Below are 13,714 nucleotides of genomic sequence, written 5' to 3' on the forward strand. Positions count from 1 at the left end.
TATCTATGCATGTGTCTAGCACTTAATGTGTATGTTCAATAAACATGGCAATGAATGAAAATAAACAAAAACTGTTAGAATTTTTAGAAAGAAGCTGAATTTCTTCATGAAGTGAAAAAGAGAGAAAAAGGGGACAAATTAAATATAGGCTTATTAATCAAAAGGACAACTTTTGGAAATACAAACACTTATCCATTACCTAAGATGAAGGAGAAACTTTAAAAAGATACTAATACCTGTCTGGTAAAGATCTGGCTATTACAAGTTCTCTTAATTCTTGAACTCCTAGAGCTTTTGTCTTCATTATTTTTCCTGTCTCTACATACTTTCCACAAACTCATAAAACTTAACGTCTAGGATATCACCATAATCAAAAACATCTCAAAGCATTTCCTATAGAAGGTAGTACATAAATGTAACATAATAAGTGCTGCGTGCTGAATTATTCCCCCCGAATTCATACGTGGAAGCCTTAACCCTTACTAACTCAGAATATGACCTATTTGGAGATAGGACCTTTAAAGAGGAGATTAAGTTGAAATGAAGTCACTAAGTGTGGGTGCTCATCCAATCTGATTGGTACATGTAAGAAGAAGAAATCTGGATACACAGACACACTAGGGGTGCACGTGCCTAGAAGAACAGACTATGTGAGGACACAGAAAGAAGGCAACCATCTGTAAACCAAGGAGAGAGGCCTCAGAAAGAAAAAAAAACCTGTCAATGCCTTGATCTTGGACTTCTAGCCTCTAGAACTATTCTAGAGAAAGTAAATTTCTATTATTTAAGCGACCCAGTTTGCAGTATTTTCAGATGGCAACTCTAGCAAATAAATACAATAAGTAATGACAGAAAATAAATTGCCACATCAATAGTTCTGTTCAAACGATAGTTGACGAAAAACTATTTCAGTAACGTAACTTTAATTTGGACTAATTTTCTTTATGTTAGGAAGCAAACAGCAAGTTATTTCTAGAAAGATCACTGCATATCCTTCTAATGTAAGAAAAAGATGATTCTATAGAGAGACGCATACACAGTAAGTACTGGTAATAAAACGAACAGACTTTGCTGAGCAGATTTTATTATGAAATTTGACAGAAAATACACTAAGAAATAGAATTAGAGTTTGAGTACACAATATGCCATACTCTTCGGATTTTAGTCATCCTGAAAAAGAAAAAAGAATTCATTTAGAGGAATCCCTACTTGTATAATGGTTTTAAAATACCTGTCTGAAATTTCATTCTTGACAATTAAGAGTAAATAATACGCTTTTTTCAAAAGAATGAAAAGAACTGAGGACAGTCTCAGAGACCTCTGGGACAACATTAAACACACCAACATTCGAATTATAGGGGTTCCAGAAGAAGAAGAGAAAAAGAAAGGGACTGAGAAACTATTTGAAGAGATTATAGTTGAAAACTTCCCTAATATGGGAAAGGAAATAGTTAATCAAGTCCAGGATGCACAGAGAGTCCCATACAGGATAAATCCAAGGAGAAATACACCAAGACACATATTAATCAAACTGTCAAAAATTAAATACAAAGAAAACATATTAAAAGCAGCAAGGGAAAAACAACAACTAACACACAAGGGAATCCCCATAAGGTTAACCACTGATCTTTCAGCAGAAACTCTGCAAGCCAGAAGGGACTGGCAGGACATATTGAAAGTGATGAAGGAGAAAAACCTGCAACCAAGATTAGTCTACCCAGCAAGGATCTCATTAAGATTTGATGGAGAAATTAAAATCTTTACAGACAAGCAAAAGCTGAGAGAGTTCAGCACCGCCAAACCAATTTTACAACAACTGCTAAAGGATCTTCTCTAGGCAAGAAACACAAGAGAAGGAAAAGACCTACAATAACGAACCCAAAACAATTAAGAAAATGGGAATAGGAATATACATATCGATAATTACCTTCAATGTAAATGGACTAAATGCTCCCACGAAAAGACACAGACTGGCTGAATGGATACAAAAACAAGACCCATATATTTGCTGTCTACAAGAGACCCACTTCAGACCTAGAGACACATACAGACTGAAAGTAAGGGGATGGAAAACGATATTTCATGCAAATGGAAACCAAAAGAAAGCTGGAGTAGCAATTCTCATATCAGACAAAATAGACTTTAAAATAAAGACAATTACAAGAGACACAGATGGACACTACATAATGATCAAGGGATCGATCCAAGAAGAAGATATAACAATTGTAAATATTTATGCACCCAACATAGGAGCACCTCAATACATAAGGAACATACTAACAGCCATAAAAGGGGAAATCGACAGTAACATATCATAGTAGGGGACCTTAACACCCCACTTTCACCAATGGACAGATCATCCAAAATGAAAATAAATAGGAAACACAAGCTTTAAATGATACATTAAACAAGATGGACTTAATTGATATTCATAGGACATTCCTACCAAAAACAACAGAATACACATTTTTCTCAAGTGCTCATGGAACATTCTCCAGGATAGACCATATCTTGGGTCACAAATCAAGGCTTCGTAAATTTAAGAAAATTGAAATTGTATCAAGTATCTTTTCCGACCACAACGCTATGAGACTAGATATCAATTACAGGAAAAGATCTGTAAAAAATACAAACACATGGAGGCTAAACAATACACTACTTAATAACGAAGTGATCACTGAAGAAATCAAAGAGGAAATCAAAAAATACCTAGAAACAAATGACAATGGAGACATGATGACCCAAAACCTATGGGATGCAGCCAAAGCAGTTCTCAGAGGGAAGTTTATAGCAATACAATCCTATCTTAAGAAACAGGAAACATCTCGAATAAACAACCTAACCTTGCACTTAAAGCAATTAGAGAACGAAGAACAAAAAAAACCCCAAAGTTAGAAGAAGGAAAGAAATCATAAAGATCAGATCAGAAATAAATGAAAAAGAAATGAAGGAAACGATAGCAAAGATCAATAAAACTAAAAGCTGGTTCTTTGAGAAGATAAACAAAATTGATAAACCATTAGCCAGACTCATCAAGAAAAAAAGGGAGAAGACTCAAATCAATAGAATTAGAAATGAAAAAGGGGAAGTAACAACTGACACTGCAGAAATACAAAAGATCATGAGAGATTACTACAAGCAACTCTATGCCAATAAAATGGACAACTTAGAAGAAATGGACAAATTCTTAGAAATGCACAACCTGCCAAGACTGAATCAGGAAGAAATAGAAAATATGAACAGACCAATCACAAGCACTGAAATTGAAACTGCAATTAAATTTCTTCCAACAAACAAAGGCCCAGGACCAGATGGCTTCACATGCGAATTCTATCAAAAATTTACAGAAGAGCTAACACCTATCCTTCTCAAACTCTTCCAAAATATAGCAGAGGGAGGAACACTCCCAAACTCATTCTACGAGGCCACCATCACCTTGATACCAAAACCAGACAAGGATGTCACAAAGAAAGAAAACTACAGGCCAATATCACTGATGAACATAGATGCAAAAATCCTCAACAAAATACTAGCAAACAGAATCCAACAGCACATTAAAAGGCTCATACACCATGATCAAGTGGGGTTTATTCCAGTAATGCAAGGATTCTTTAATATATGCAAATCAATCAATGTGATAAACCATATTAACAAATTGAAGGAGAAAAACCATATGATCATCTCAATAGATGCAGAGAAAGCTTTTGACAATATTTAACACCCATTTATGATAAAAATCCTGCAGAAAGTAGGCACAGAGGGAACTTTCCTAAACATAATAAAGGCCATATATGACAAACCCACAGCTAACATCGTCCTCAATGGTGAAAAACTGAAAGCATTTCCACTAAGATCAGGAACAAGACAAGGTTGCCCACTCTCACCACTCTTATTCAACATAGTTTTGGAAGTTTTAGCCACAGCAATCAGAGAAGAAAAGGAAATAAAAGGAATCCAAATTGGAAAAGAAGAAGTAAAGCTGTCACTGTTTGCAGATGACGTGATACTATACATAGAGAATCCTAAAGATGCTACTAGAAAACTACTAATCAATGAATTTGGTAAAGTAGCAGGATACAAAATTAATGCACAGAAATCTCTGGCATTCCTATACACTAATGATGAAAAATCTGAAAGTGAAATCAAGAAAACACTCCCATTTACCACTGCAACAAAATGAATAAAATATCTAGGAATAAACCTACCTAAGGAGACAAAAGACCTGTATGCAGAAAATTATAAGACACTGATGAAAGAAATTAAAGATGATACAAATAGATGGAGAGATATACCATGTTCTTGGATTGGAAGAATCAACATTGTGAAAATGACTGTACTACCCAAAGCAATCCACAGATTCAATGCAATCCCTATGAAACTACCACTGGTATTTTCACAGAACTAGAACAAAAAATTTCACACATGTATGGAAACACAAAAGACCCCGAACAGCCAAAGCAATCTTGAGAACGAAAAACGGAGCTGGAGGAATCAGGCTCCCTGACTTCAGACTATACTACAAAGCTACAGTAGTCAACACAGTATAGTACTGGCACAAAAACAGAAAATATAGATAAATGGAACAGGATAGAAAGTCCAGAGATAAACCCACGCACATATGGTCACCTTATCTTTGATAAAGGAGGCAGGAATGTACAGTGAAGAAAGGACAGCCTCTTCAATAAGTGGTGCTGGGCAGGGAGATCAGCTCGGTGCTTTGTGACTGCCTGGAGGGGTGTGATAGGGAGGGTGGGAGGGAGGGAGACGCAAGAGGGAAGAGATATGGGAACATATGTATATGTATAACTGATTCACTTTGTTATAAAGCAGAAACTAACACACCATTATAAAGCAATTATACCCCAATAAAGATGTTAAAAAAAAAAAGTGGTGCTGGGAAAACTGGACAGGTACTTGTAAAAGTATGAGATTAGATCACTCCCTAACACCATACACAAAAATAAACTCAAAATGGATTAAAGACCTAAATGTAAGGCCAGACACTATCAAACTCTTAGATGAAAACCTAGGCAGAGCACTCTATGACATAAATCACAGCAAGATCTTTTTTGACCCACCTCCTAGAGAAATGGAAATAAAAACAAAAACAAACAAACGGGACCTAATGAAACTTCAAAGCTTTTGCACAGCAAAGGAAACCATAAACAAGATGAAAAGACAACCCTCAGAATGGGAGAAAATATTTTCAAATGAAGCAATTGACAAAGGATTAATCTCCAAAATTTATAAGCAGCTCATGCAGCTCAATAACAAAAAAACAAACAACCCAATCCAAAAATGGGCAGAAGACCTAAACAGACATTTCTCCAAAGAAGATATACAGACTGCCAACAAACATATGAAAGAATGCTCAACATCACTAATCATTAGAGAAATGCAAATCAAAACTACAATGAGATATCATCTCACACCAGTCAGAATGGCCATCATCAAAAAATCTAGAAACAATAAATGCTGGAGAGGGTGTGGAGAAAAGGGAACCCTCTTGCGCTGTTGGTGGGAATGTAAATTGATACAGCCACTGTGGAGAACAGTATGGAGGTTCCTTAAAAAACTACAAATAGAACTACCATATGACACAGCAATCTCACTACTGGGCATATATACCCTGAGAAAACCATAATTCAAAAAGACTCATGTACCCAAATGTTTATTGCAGAGATGGAAACAACCTAAGTGTCCATCATCGGATGAATGGATAAAGAAGATGTGCACATATATACAATGGAATATTACTCAGCCATAAAAAGAAATCAAATTGAGCTATTTGTAATGAGGTGGATAGATCTAGAGTCTGTCATACAGAGTGAAGTAAGTCAGAAAGAGAAAGACAATTACCGTATGCTAACGCATATATATGGAATTTAATAAAAAATAAATATCATGAAGAACCTAGGGGTAAGACAGGAATAAAGACACAGACCTACTACAGAATGGACTTGAGGATATGGGGAGGGGGAAGGGTAAGCTGTGACAAAGCGAGAGAGAGGCATGGACATATATACACTACCAAACGTAAAGTAGATAGCTAGTGGGAAGCAGCCACATAGCACAGGGAGATCAGTTAGGTGCTTTGTGACCACCTAGAGGGGTGGGATAGGGAGGGTGGGAGGGAGGGAGACGGAAGAGGGAAGAGATATGGGAACATATATATATGTAGAACTTATTCAGTTTGTTATAAAGCAGAAACTAACACACCATGGTAAAGCAATTATACTCCAATTAAGATATAAAAAAAAAGTAATATGCTTTTTTCAAAGTGGAAAATATTAAAGTTACCTGTAAAAACGGTATTACTGCACACTTGACTCATCTTCTCTTTCAAGATGAGCTTCTGTTCTTTCAGTAGCCACATTGTGGATTAAATGTAAAGATGAACTTCTATAGATGTAGCAGCCACATTTTGGGTTGAATATTGGGGAATATAAACTAGAAATATCAGTACTAATTTGTTTTATAATGAATTAGAATAATTTTAAAACTTAAAATTCTATTTAATTTCATACAAACCTTTTCAAATTCATATGGCGAACTCCAAATAAACCTCTGAGAACTTATTTTTCGAATTGTAAATATAAAAGAATTGGGAAGACAGCACAAGAAGAGACCATACACTATGAGAGCAGTGACATGCTACAGTGTATAGTGAACAGACCAGGATTCTGATCTTGACTAAGTCATGATCATGGGATATTTCTTTGGATAGGCTCAATTTTTTTTCTTGAAAAATAAAGGGGCTTGAGCTGCTTTAAAACTGTAGGATTTAATAAGTTAGTGATTTAGAATATAATGGTTCAGAACAGATTTAAGTCTGTTAGAACACTTTAATATGAAAAAGGGATCATTGGGACTCATGTATAGGAGAACTCATGAAAACAGCACTTGGACATTATCTTCATTTAAGTAGACTTCAAAAATTACTTCAGTTTTTGCTAAGAAAGAAAATTAATTGTTCCCCAAGTAACTGCTAATTCAAAAATTTGAGACATAAAAAGGGCCCTGGAGGTATTATCTTTCCTATATTAATAAATATCATATGACAAATATCTAGTATAATATCTAGAACTTAGGAGGTGTCCATTAAATAGAGCTACTGGGATGGGATGAATTGGGAGATTGGGATTGACATATATACACTACTATGTATAAAACAGATAACTAATGAGAACTGCTGTATAGCACAGGGAACTCTACTTAATGCTCTCTGATGACCTAAATGGGAAGGAAATCCAGAAAAGAGGGGATACATATATACGTATGGCTGATTCACTTCGCTGTGCAGCAGAAGCTAGCACAGCACTGTAAAGCAACTACACCCCAATTAAGAAAAAATAGAGCTATTATTCTGTTTGTTTTGGCACAGCACTAATTAAGTCACCATACTTTTGAATCTTTATTCTTTCATCTCCAGTAGTATTTCCCCCTCACAGTTTCATGTAATCATTCCTTCTATATGAAAATTAGTAATAAAATGGGGCATGGGCAGGGTTGTAGACTATAGAATCCAGCTAGAAATCTACTTTCAGACTGAAATAGACTCATAATGAAATAGAATGATCTTTAGAGAAGTTTAATCGTGTAATTTGAAGATCTACCAAACAATGCTAACATCTGGACCATATTTTATTCATATCATGAAAAATTTGTTTAATACTTTAACAAAGATACATATTTTAGGACTATTTTTATATAAACTTAGAATAATAAAAAGCTTTACATATTTCTGAAATTTTATAAAATATAAATAATGAACAAATAAAAAATTGATAAGCAATCTTATTTTCTAAATGATTTACAGAAATTGCTAACTAACTACAGGAAAGTTATTGATTTTGGAAATGTTGGCCATTAAGATTTTACTAACAAAAATTATTCATAAGGTATGAACAGGCAAAACAAATCACTATATGTGTATTACATGCATAGGGATGCTGCAGTTGCATTATACTATGCTATATTTTTACTGTTAAATTCACAAGACTAAAGTTATGTCTTTTTAGGCTGCTATTCTTATGCACGAACAATGAAGTCATTGTCAGTATCGTTTACCTGAGTTAGCTGTTGGTCAGGAAACAAACAATGAAGCCAGGCTTTGGGTAGATGGGTTCGGGAACCCTACTGTCCACTCTATTTACTTTCACTTGAGTCTGCTCTTTGAGGAAGGTAGACTTCCAGGCACTGCATATTATATTTGCATGATGGGTACCATGATGGCCCCCATGACCTAGTGCCTGGACAGAATTTAACATGAGCCACCTTTTTTCCAGGTTACCATGTAGATAGAACAGGGTCAGAGCCAGATTATCTAGTTTCAAATCACACAACAGATTTGTTTTTGAATCCTTACAGCCTTCAGTAAATCTTCTTAAGAGGTAATACAGGATATTGTTGAAGAGGACAAACAGTGGAGTTGGACAAGCTCAGTATAAATCACGGCTCTGACATTTGCTAGCTGTGTAACCAATAGATACTCTACATACTCTTTAACTCTTAGTGTCCTCATCTGTGAAACAGGGAAATAACAGTAAGTAGCTAACTGAGGTTACTGAGTGGATTAAATAAGAAAAAAATATTTATAAATGGTTGCTACAGTGTGCTAGGAAAATTGTAATTGTTAAGTATATTTTTAAAAAATTGTTACTGTCTCAGCTATTTCAGCTGTACTGTCAGGCAGCAAAAAACAGTTGATTTTCCACGGTTGGGTCAGATTGTTAAAGTGAGAATGACATCCTGTACACCCCCTGGCCCCATCCTCTCTGATATGACACAAGCAGCAGTTACTTTCAAAGTGTAAGTGAAACTTAGGGACAAAACTTCAGAGCCAATACATTCTGTCAGCCTTCCACATAAGGTCGTTCTTTCACCAGTGATGATCTTGGAGGTTCGAGGCTTAATTCTTATGCCTTCCCTTATTAGGTCACAGCATAACTGCCTAAGCTAAAGCAATAAATGTCTGTAGATTGAGGAAGAACAAGGTGATAATTTTATGAGGTTCAGGATCCTTTAGAGCAAGTATGGGATTGGATGATAGGGAACGTAGTGAGGTCAGAACGCTCAAGGAGTCCTAGCACATTTGATACTATTAAGCTTTAAGTATTGATAGAAAAAGAGAGAGGTCTTTAGGAGATTTTATGAATTTTTTCCCAATGTTTCATTGACATTTTATGTGTTTTTCAGTAGCATATTTTATGCTAAGTCTTATTACGAAACTAGACACTAATGTAGGGAGATAAACTGGTTTTTTTTAAACTGAAAAAACTTTACAATCTAAAATGGCATAGTCTCCATCTGAATGAAGAAAAAATTGAGAAGTAAGCTTGCCTTCTATATACCTTGGGATATATGTTGGAATTAAAAAACTACCAGTTATAAAGTAAGTCAGTCACAGGGATGTAATGTATAGCACAGGGAATACAGTCACAAATACTATAACTTTGTATGGTAGGTAATGTATAAAAATACTGAATCACTATGTTGTACACCTGAACCTATTATAATATTGTTAAGTCAATTATACTTCAAAAAAAATACTGAAAGATTCCAACTGAAAACATTTAAAATTATATATAAAATAGGAGATATAAAAGTGGTTTCTGGAGATGAAAAATAATTATTCATAACTGTATAGCTAACATAAGTTTGAAAAGTTGAATAAAGTTAATGTTTCCCCAAAAATATAACTACAGAAAGTGGCATGACAAAAAAACTTGCTGGTAACATTCTTGCTTTCTTTTTTATGTTACCAAAGAACTATCCTTCCAATAATGTTCTCAGTCCTAAGAAATTTATTAAAGTCTTTCAAATAATCACACTCAGATATTCCATGTTTCATATTCTATTCATAACCCAGAAAAAAAAGGAAAGTGAGTCAAAACATTTAACAAAGCAAACATAACCCCAGGATCGAAAATCAAATAGATAAATTATTTGAAAAATTTAATTATGTACAAAGTAACTTTCATGCAAGGTAAAATTCCTAGGTAATTAAATTCTACAAGTTCTTTGATAAATTATACGTAGAAAAGTCCCTTCTAACTTTTTACATTACATGACAGTAAAAGAACCTCTAAAGTACTATTAAGATAGTATATACTAAAAAGGAAATTGGTTGAAAAAGAAGTATGCAGTAGTGCTCGTAGATAATGAAAGTGATTTAAATGTTACCAAATGATTCACTAAAGTACCACAAATACAAACAGATAAATAATTGATACTCCATAAATGAAGAGCCCTTTGCCCAAGAATAAACCACGTTATTCAGAAAATGACCAGAGGTGCTAAAAGTCTGCCAATGTTAATATGACTAAACAGGGTTCAATTTACAACATGCAAACAATATGGATGCTACTTCTAAGAATTTTAGAAATTTACCACATAGTAAACTTTATCAGTTGAAAAAATGTAAATCTATTCCAGCTGCCTAGAAATTCATCTAATTTAAGACAATTCAATGAATTGTGGGAGTTTCGGGGGAAATAAGTAATATGTTAACAGTGTAATAAATTTTTGGATTTACATCAAAGATTAAACGTATTCTCTTTTAGTAAAATGGTGTTTCTCAGGCTTGTAAAAATCTTCAGACAGGGCTTCCCTGGTGGCGCAGTGGTTGGGAGTCCGCCTGCCGATGCAGGGGACACGGGTTCGTGCCCCGGTCCAGGAGGATCCCACATGCCGCGGAGCGGCTACGCCCGTGAGCCATGGCCGCTGAGCCTGTGCGTCCGGAGCCTGTGCTCCGCAACGGGAGAGGCCACAGCAGTGAGAGGCCCGCGTACCACACACACATACACACAAAAAATCCTCAGACAAAATTCAAATTTTTATGACTAAAAAACCCTAGTTTGATTATGTCCCTGAAGTTTAATTATATATTTTATCCCCCGGTTTGAAACTCTGAAAATCTTGGACTGAGTAATTAATTTCAAAGTAGCACTCATTTTTACTTGGGGGGAAGGAGTGGTAGAAAATTCCCATTTAACCCAAGGGTAGTACAGATTACGGACTACAAGTCAATATTTTAAAGAACCACTTCCTTGAAATCTGGAGTCTGGATAATGTGAGGATAGAAGACAGGTAGGAAAAAATACAAGTAAAACTATAAAGAAAAAAATTTCAAAACTTTGGAGTATAAAACTGTACTACATATGGCATAAATTGAACCCTGTTTTATTTTAAAATAAAGCAAAAATAAAAATTAATAGAACAATTCTCACTGTTAAGTCAGAGGAAGAACTGCAACCCCAGTTTAACTGATTTTTAATAATTATTGCCCCAATGAGTTTAGAAGAAACACAGCCCAGGAGATGATTGTTTAGCATAGGAATAACAAATTAATATATACAAAATGCAATGCATTAGATAATTTTCTGGTATTGAGTTAGCATTGCAAATAGCAAGGATTAGAAACAAAATAGAAATGTCTATTTCCTACCTATATCACTGGCTACCATCTTGGAAAACTTTCTGCTTTTGATCTTCACTGAAAATAATATTTTGATACAAAATGTCAAAATCTATTCAAAGTAAACTACATGAATTAAATGTAATTAAAAGAAAATACTGTAAAATAAAGATACTATACCCTTTTCTATAAAATTATTCACTTTTTGTTGATCATCTGAATTGTGTGGTGATGAAGAACCTACACAAATGAAGACAATGGAAGGAACAGGCACATAGTCAGTCACAAACGCTGAGTTGTCACAGGGAAAAGTACAAAGTAATCTGGTAACCCTTAAAACAAGTTCCCATACTACTGGCCAGAAGAAAATATCATGTATATAGTTAATAATAATTCTTATAATATTACAGTAAGAACAGCAATCAGTAGTGCATTATCTTTCGTCGACCAATCTCTAGTATGTATAAATATTAACCCTAATGTATAATAATTTTTCCAAAAGTTACAACCATTTGGCAAAATCTTGGTATATATTATAAGTTAGAGAACAGATAAAGAAAAATATAAGAAGTTATCTGTTTCTGAAAGAAAACATAAAAATTCTTGATATTAGTTAACCGAATAAGGTTTATCTAGTAGCACTTAGAGTCCTGTATAAGTACTATACTGGTAAAGTTTATTTTAGAGTTAGCTTTCTAGATACAAACTTTAAAATCATATATAAATTCTACTAGTACCATAGAGGTCTTTAAAATACTGAGGATGATACTTATAATTTTAGATATGTTCAAATATTTACTTAAATTTAATGAGGTAAGAAATATTTTATTTCAACTGTGACTTTCAATACGTTTATCTAATATTTTTATAATTAAGATTTTAGTCCTTTTTCCTTAAAAAGATGTTCCTAATTTTCATTGTATTTCTTTAATTTCTAACACAAACTTTTTATTATAAAGGGAATCCTAAGTAGTATTCTAGTTGACTTTATTATTAGAGTCAAACTACCTATCTTTGTAACACATTTCAAATGATATCTCACCCATTAAAATTTTCACCATCTCTCCAGCTATAAATCACCTCCCCTTCTTTGAATTCCTATAAAAGTTCACCTATTACTTCTCTTATGTTAATCACTTAACGCCTTATATTTTAAGTTTACATACACCTGACCTTTCCCACTGAACTGAACTGAGAAGCTGGGACTCTATGTGATTGATATTTGCATCTCTTTTGGACTCAGTGGAGTGCCCTTCATGTAGGAATCTCTAAGTAAACATTTGCTGAACGAATATAGCTTTTCTGCTAGAACATAACTGGAAGTAAATAAAATGGTTTTTCTATGCTGATTCCTTTTTTTATCACAGTGAAACTACTGAGCCTTCACAAATAAGGTCAAAATTTGACCTTCCCCCACAAAATCGTACTTTCTTTCTGTGGCCAGGTGGAAAACATCCTTGAAGTCTCTTCTCAGACCGAGTAAAGCCTGTCAACATTGGCAGGATCCGATTACTTCTAAAACAGTCTTATAAAAATTGCTCTTTTAAAACTATGTTATTTTTGCTAAATAGCATTTATAGATCCTCATAAATCCTATATCAAAAAATATGACATAAGTAACACTGAGCTCAGCAACATTTTCAGGAATAGAAATAGGGTACACTCCTTTTTCCCATAATATAATTCAGATTTAAAGAAGATAATGGTTATGAGAAGATGTTACATATACTTTAAAATATTATTCATCTCTGATACTACATAACCACATGGATGTACAAATATTTATTAACACTTGTTTTATTTGATATATTTCATATCAGACTAATAGCAAGATAGCATATCTGAACACGAATATAAAATTCTAAAAATGCCCAGTATTTCTAACATAAAAATAGGCAACATAAGCTGTAAATTTGAATAAAAGAAGCAGATATATTTTTCCCTGAACTGAAAATGCCTACTACCAGTTGTAATAACTTCTGTGACAGCTCATGAAGAAGTTCCAAAAATGTTTTTAGCATTTCCTACTTGAATATATTTTAAAATTTAGATTAAATAAACACACGAAAATACACACAGCTTTCGTTTTTTTCTAGGGTACACAGAAACTCCTGAGGGCACCATCTCATGGTATGTGGCCTTGGGTTTTCTTCAATTTGAAATGTATATATCCATATACACACATACATACATACATACACACACACATAAATTTTGGAAGCAGCACTAAAATATATCCCAACATTAGAGAAGTGCTCAGTGAAGCAATCTGAGTTCTTGGAAATAAAGATCAAA

General features: G+C 34.1%; 1 protein-coding gene across 12 annotated transcripts in view; it reads right to left on the reverse strand.

Annotated features, from left to right (window-relative positions):
* STXBP5 (syntaxin binding protein 5) overlaps positions 1 to 13,714 on the reverse strand; it is a 165,362-nt gene that overhangs the window by 37,800 nt on the left and 113,848 nt on the right. For 8 of the 12 annotated variants that reach the window (XR_009543732.1, XR_009543733.1, XM_060167219.1 and 5 more), the window contains 2 exons: positions 11,600 to 11,659; positions 11,450 to 11,497 (listed from right to left, as the gene is read on the reverse strand). Coding sequence is in view for 10 of the 12 variants with exons in the window: in XM_060167219.1 (XP_060023202.1) it covers positions 11,450 to 11,497; positions 11,600 to 11,659 (108 nt within the window). In the remaining 2 variants the exon portion in view is untranslated. The remainder of the gene's footprint in view (positions 1 to 11,449; positions 11,498 to 11,599; positions 11,660 to 13,714) is intronic. The other 4 variants (XM_060167220.1, XM_060167221.1, XM_060167226.1 and 1 more) reach the window with 1 other exon arrangement.

The sequence above is a fragment of the Lagenorhynchus albirostris genome, chromosome 12, assembly GCF_949774975.1.
Source record: "Lagenorhynchus albirostris chromosome 12, mLagAlb1.1, whole genome shotgun sequence".
Taxonomy (NCBI): Eukaryota; Metazoa; Chordata; class Mammalia; order Artiodactyla; family Delphinidae; genus Lagenorhynchus; species Lagenorhynchus albirostris.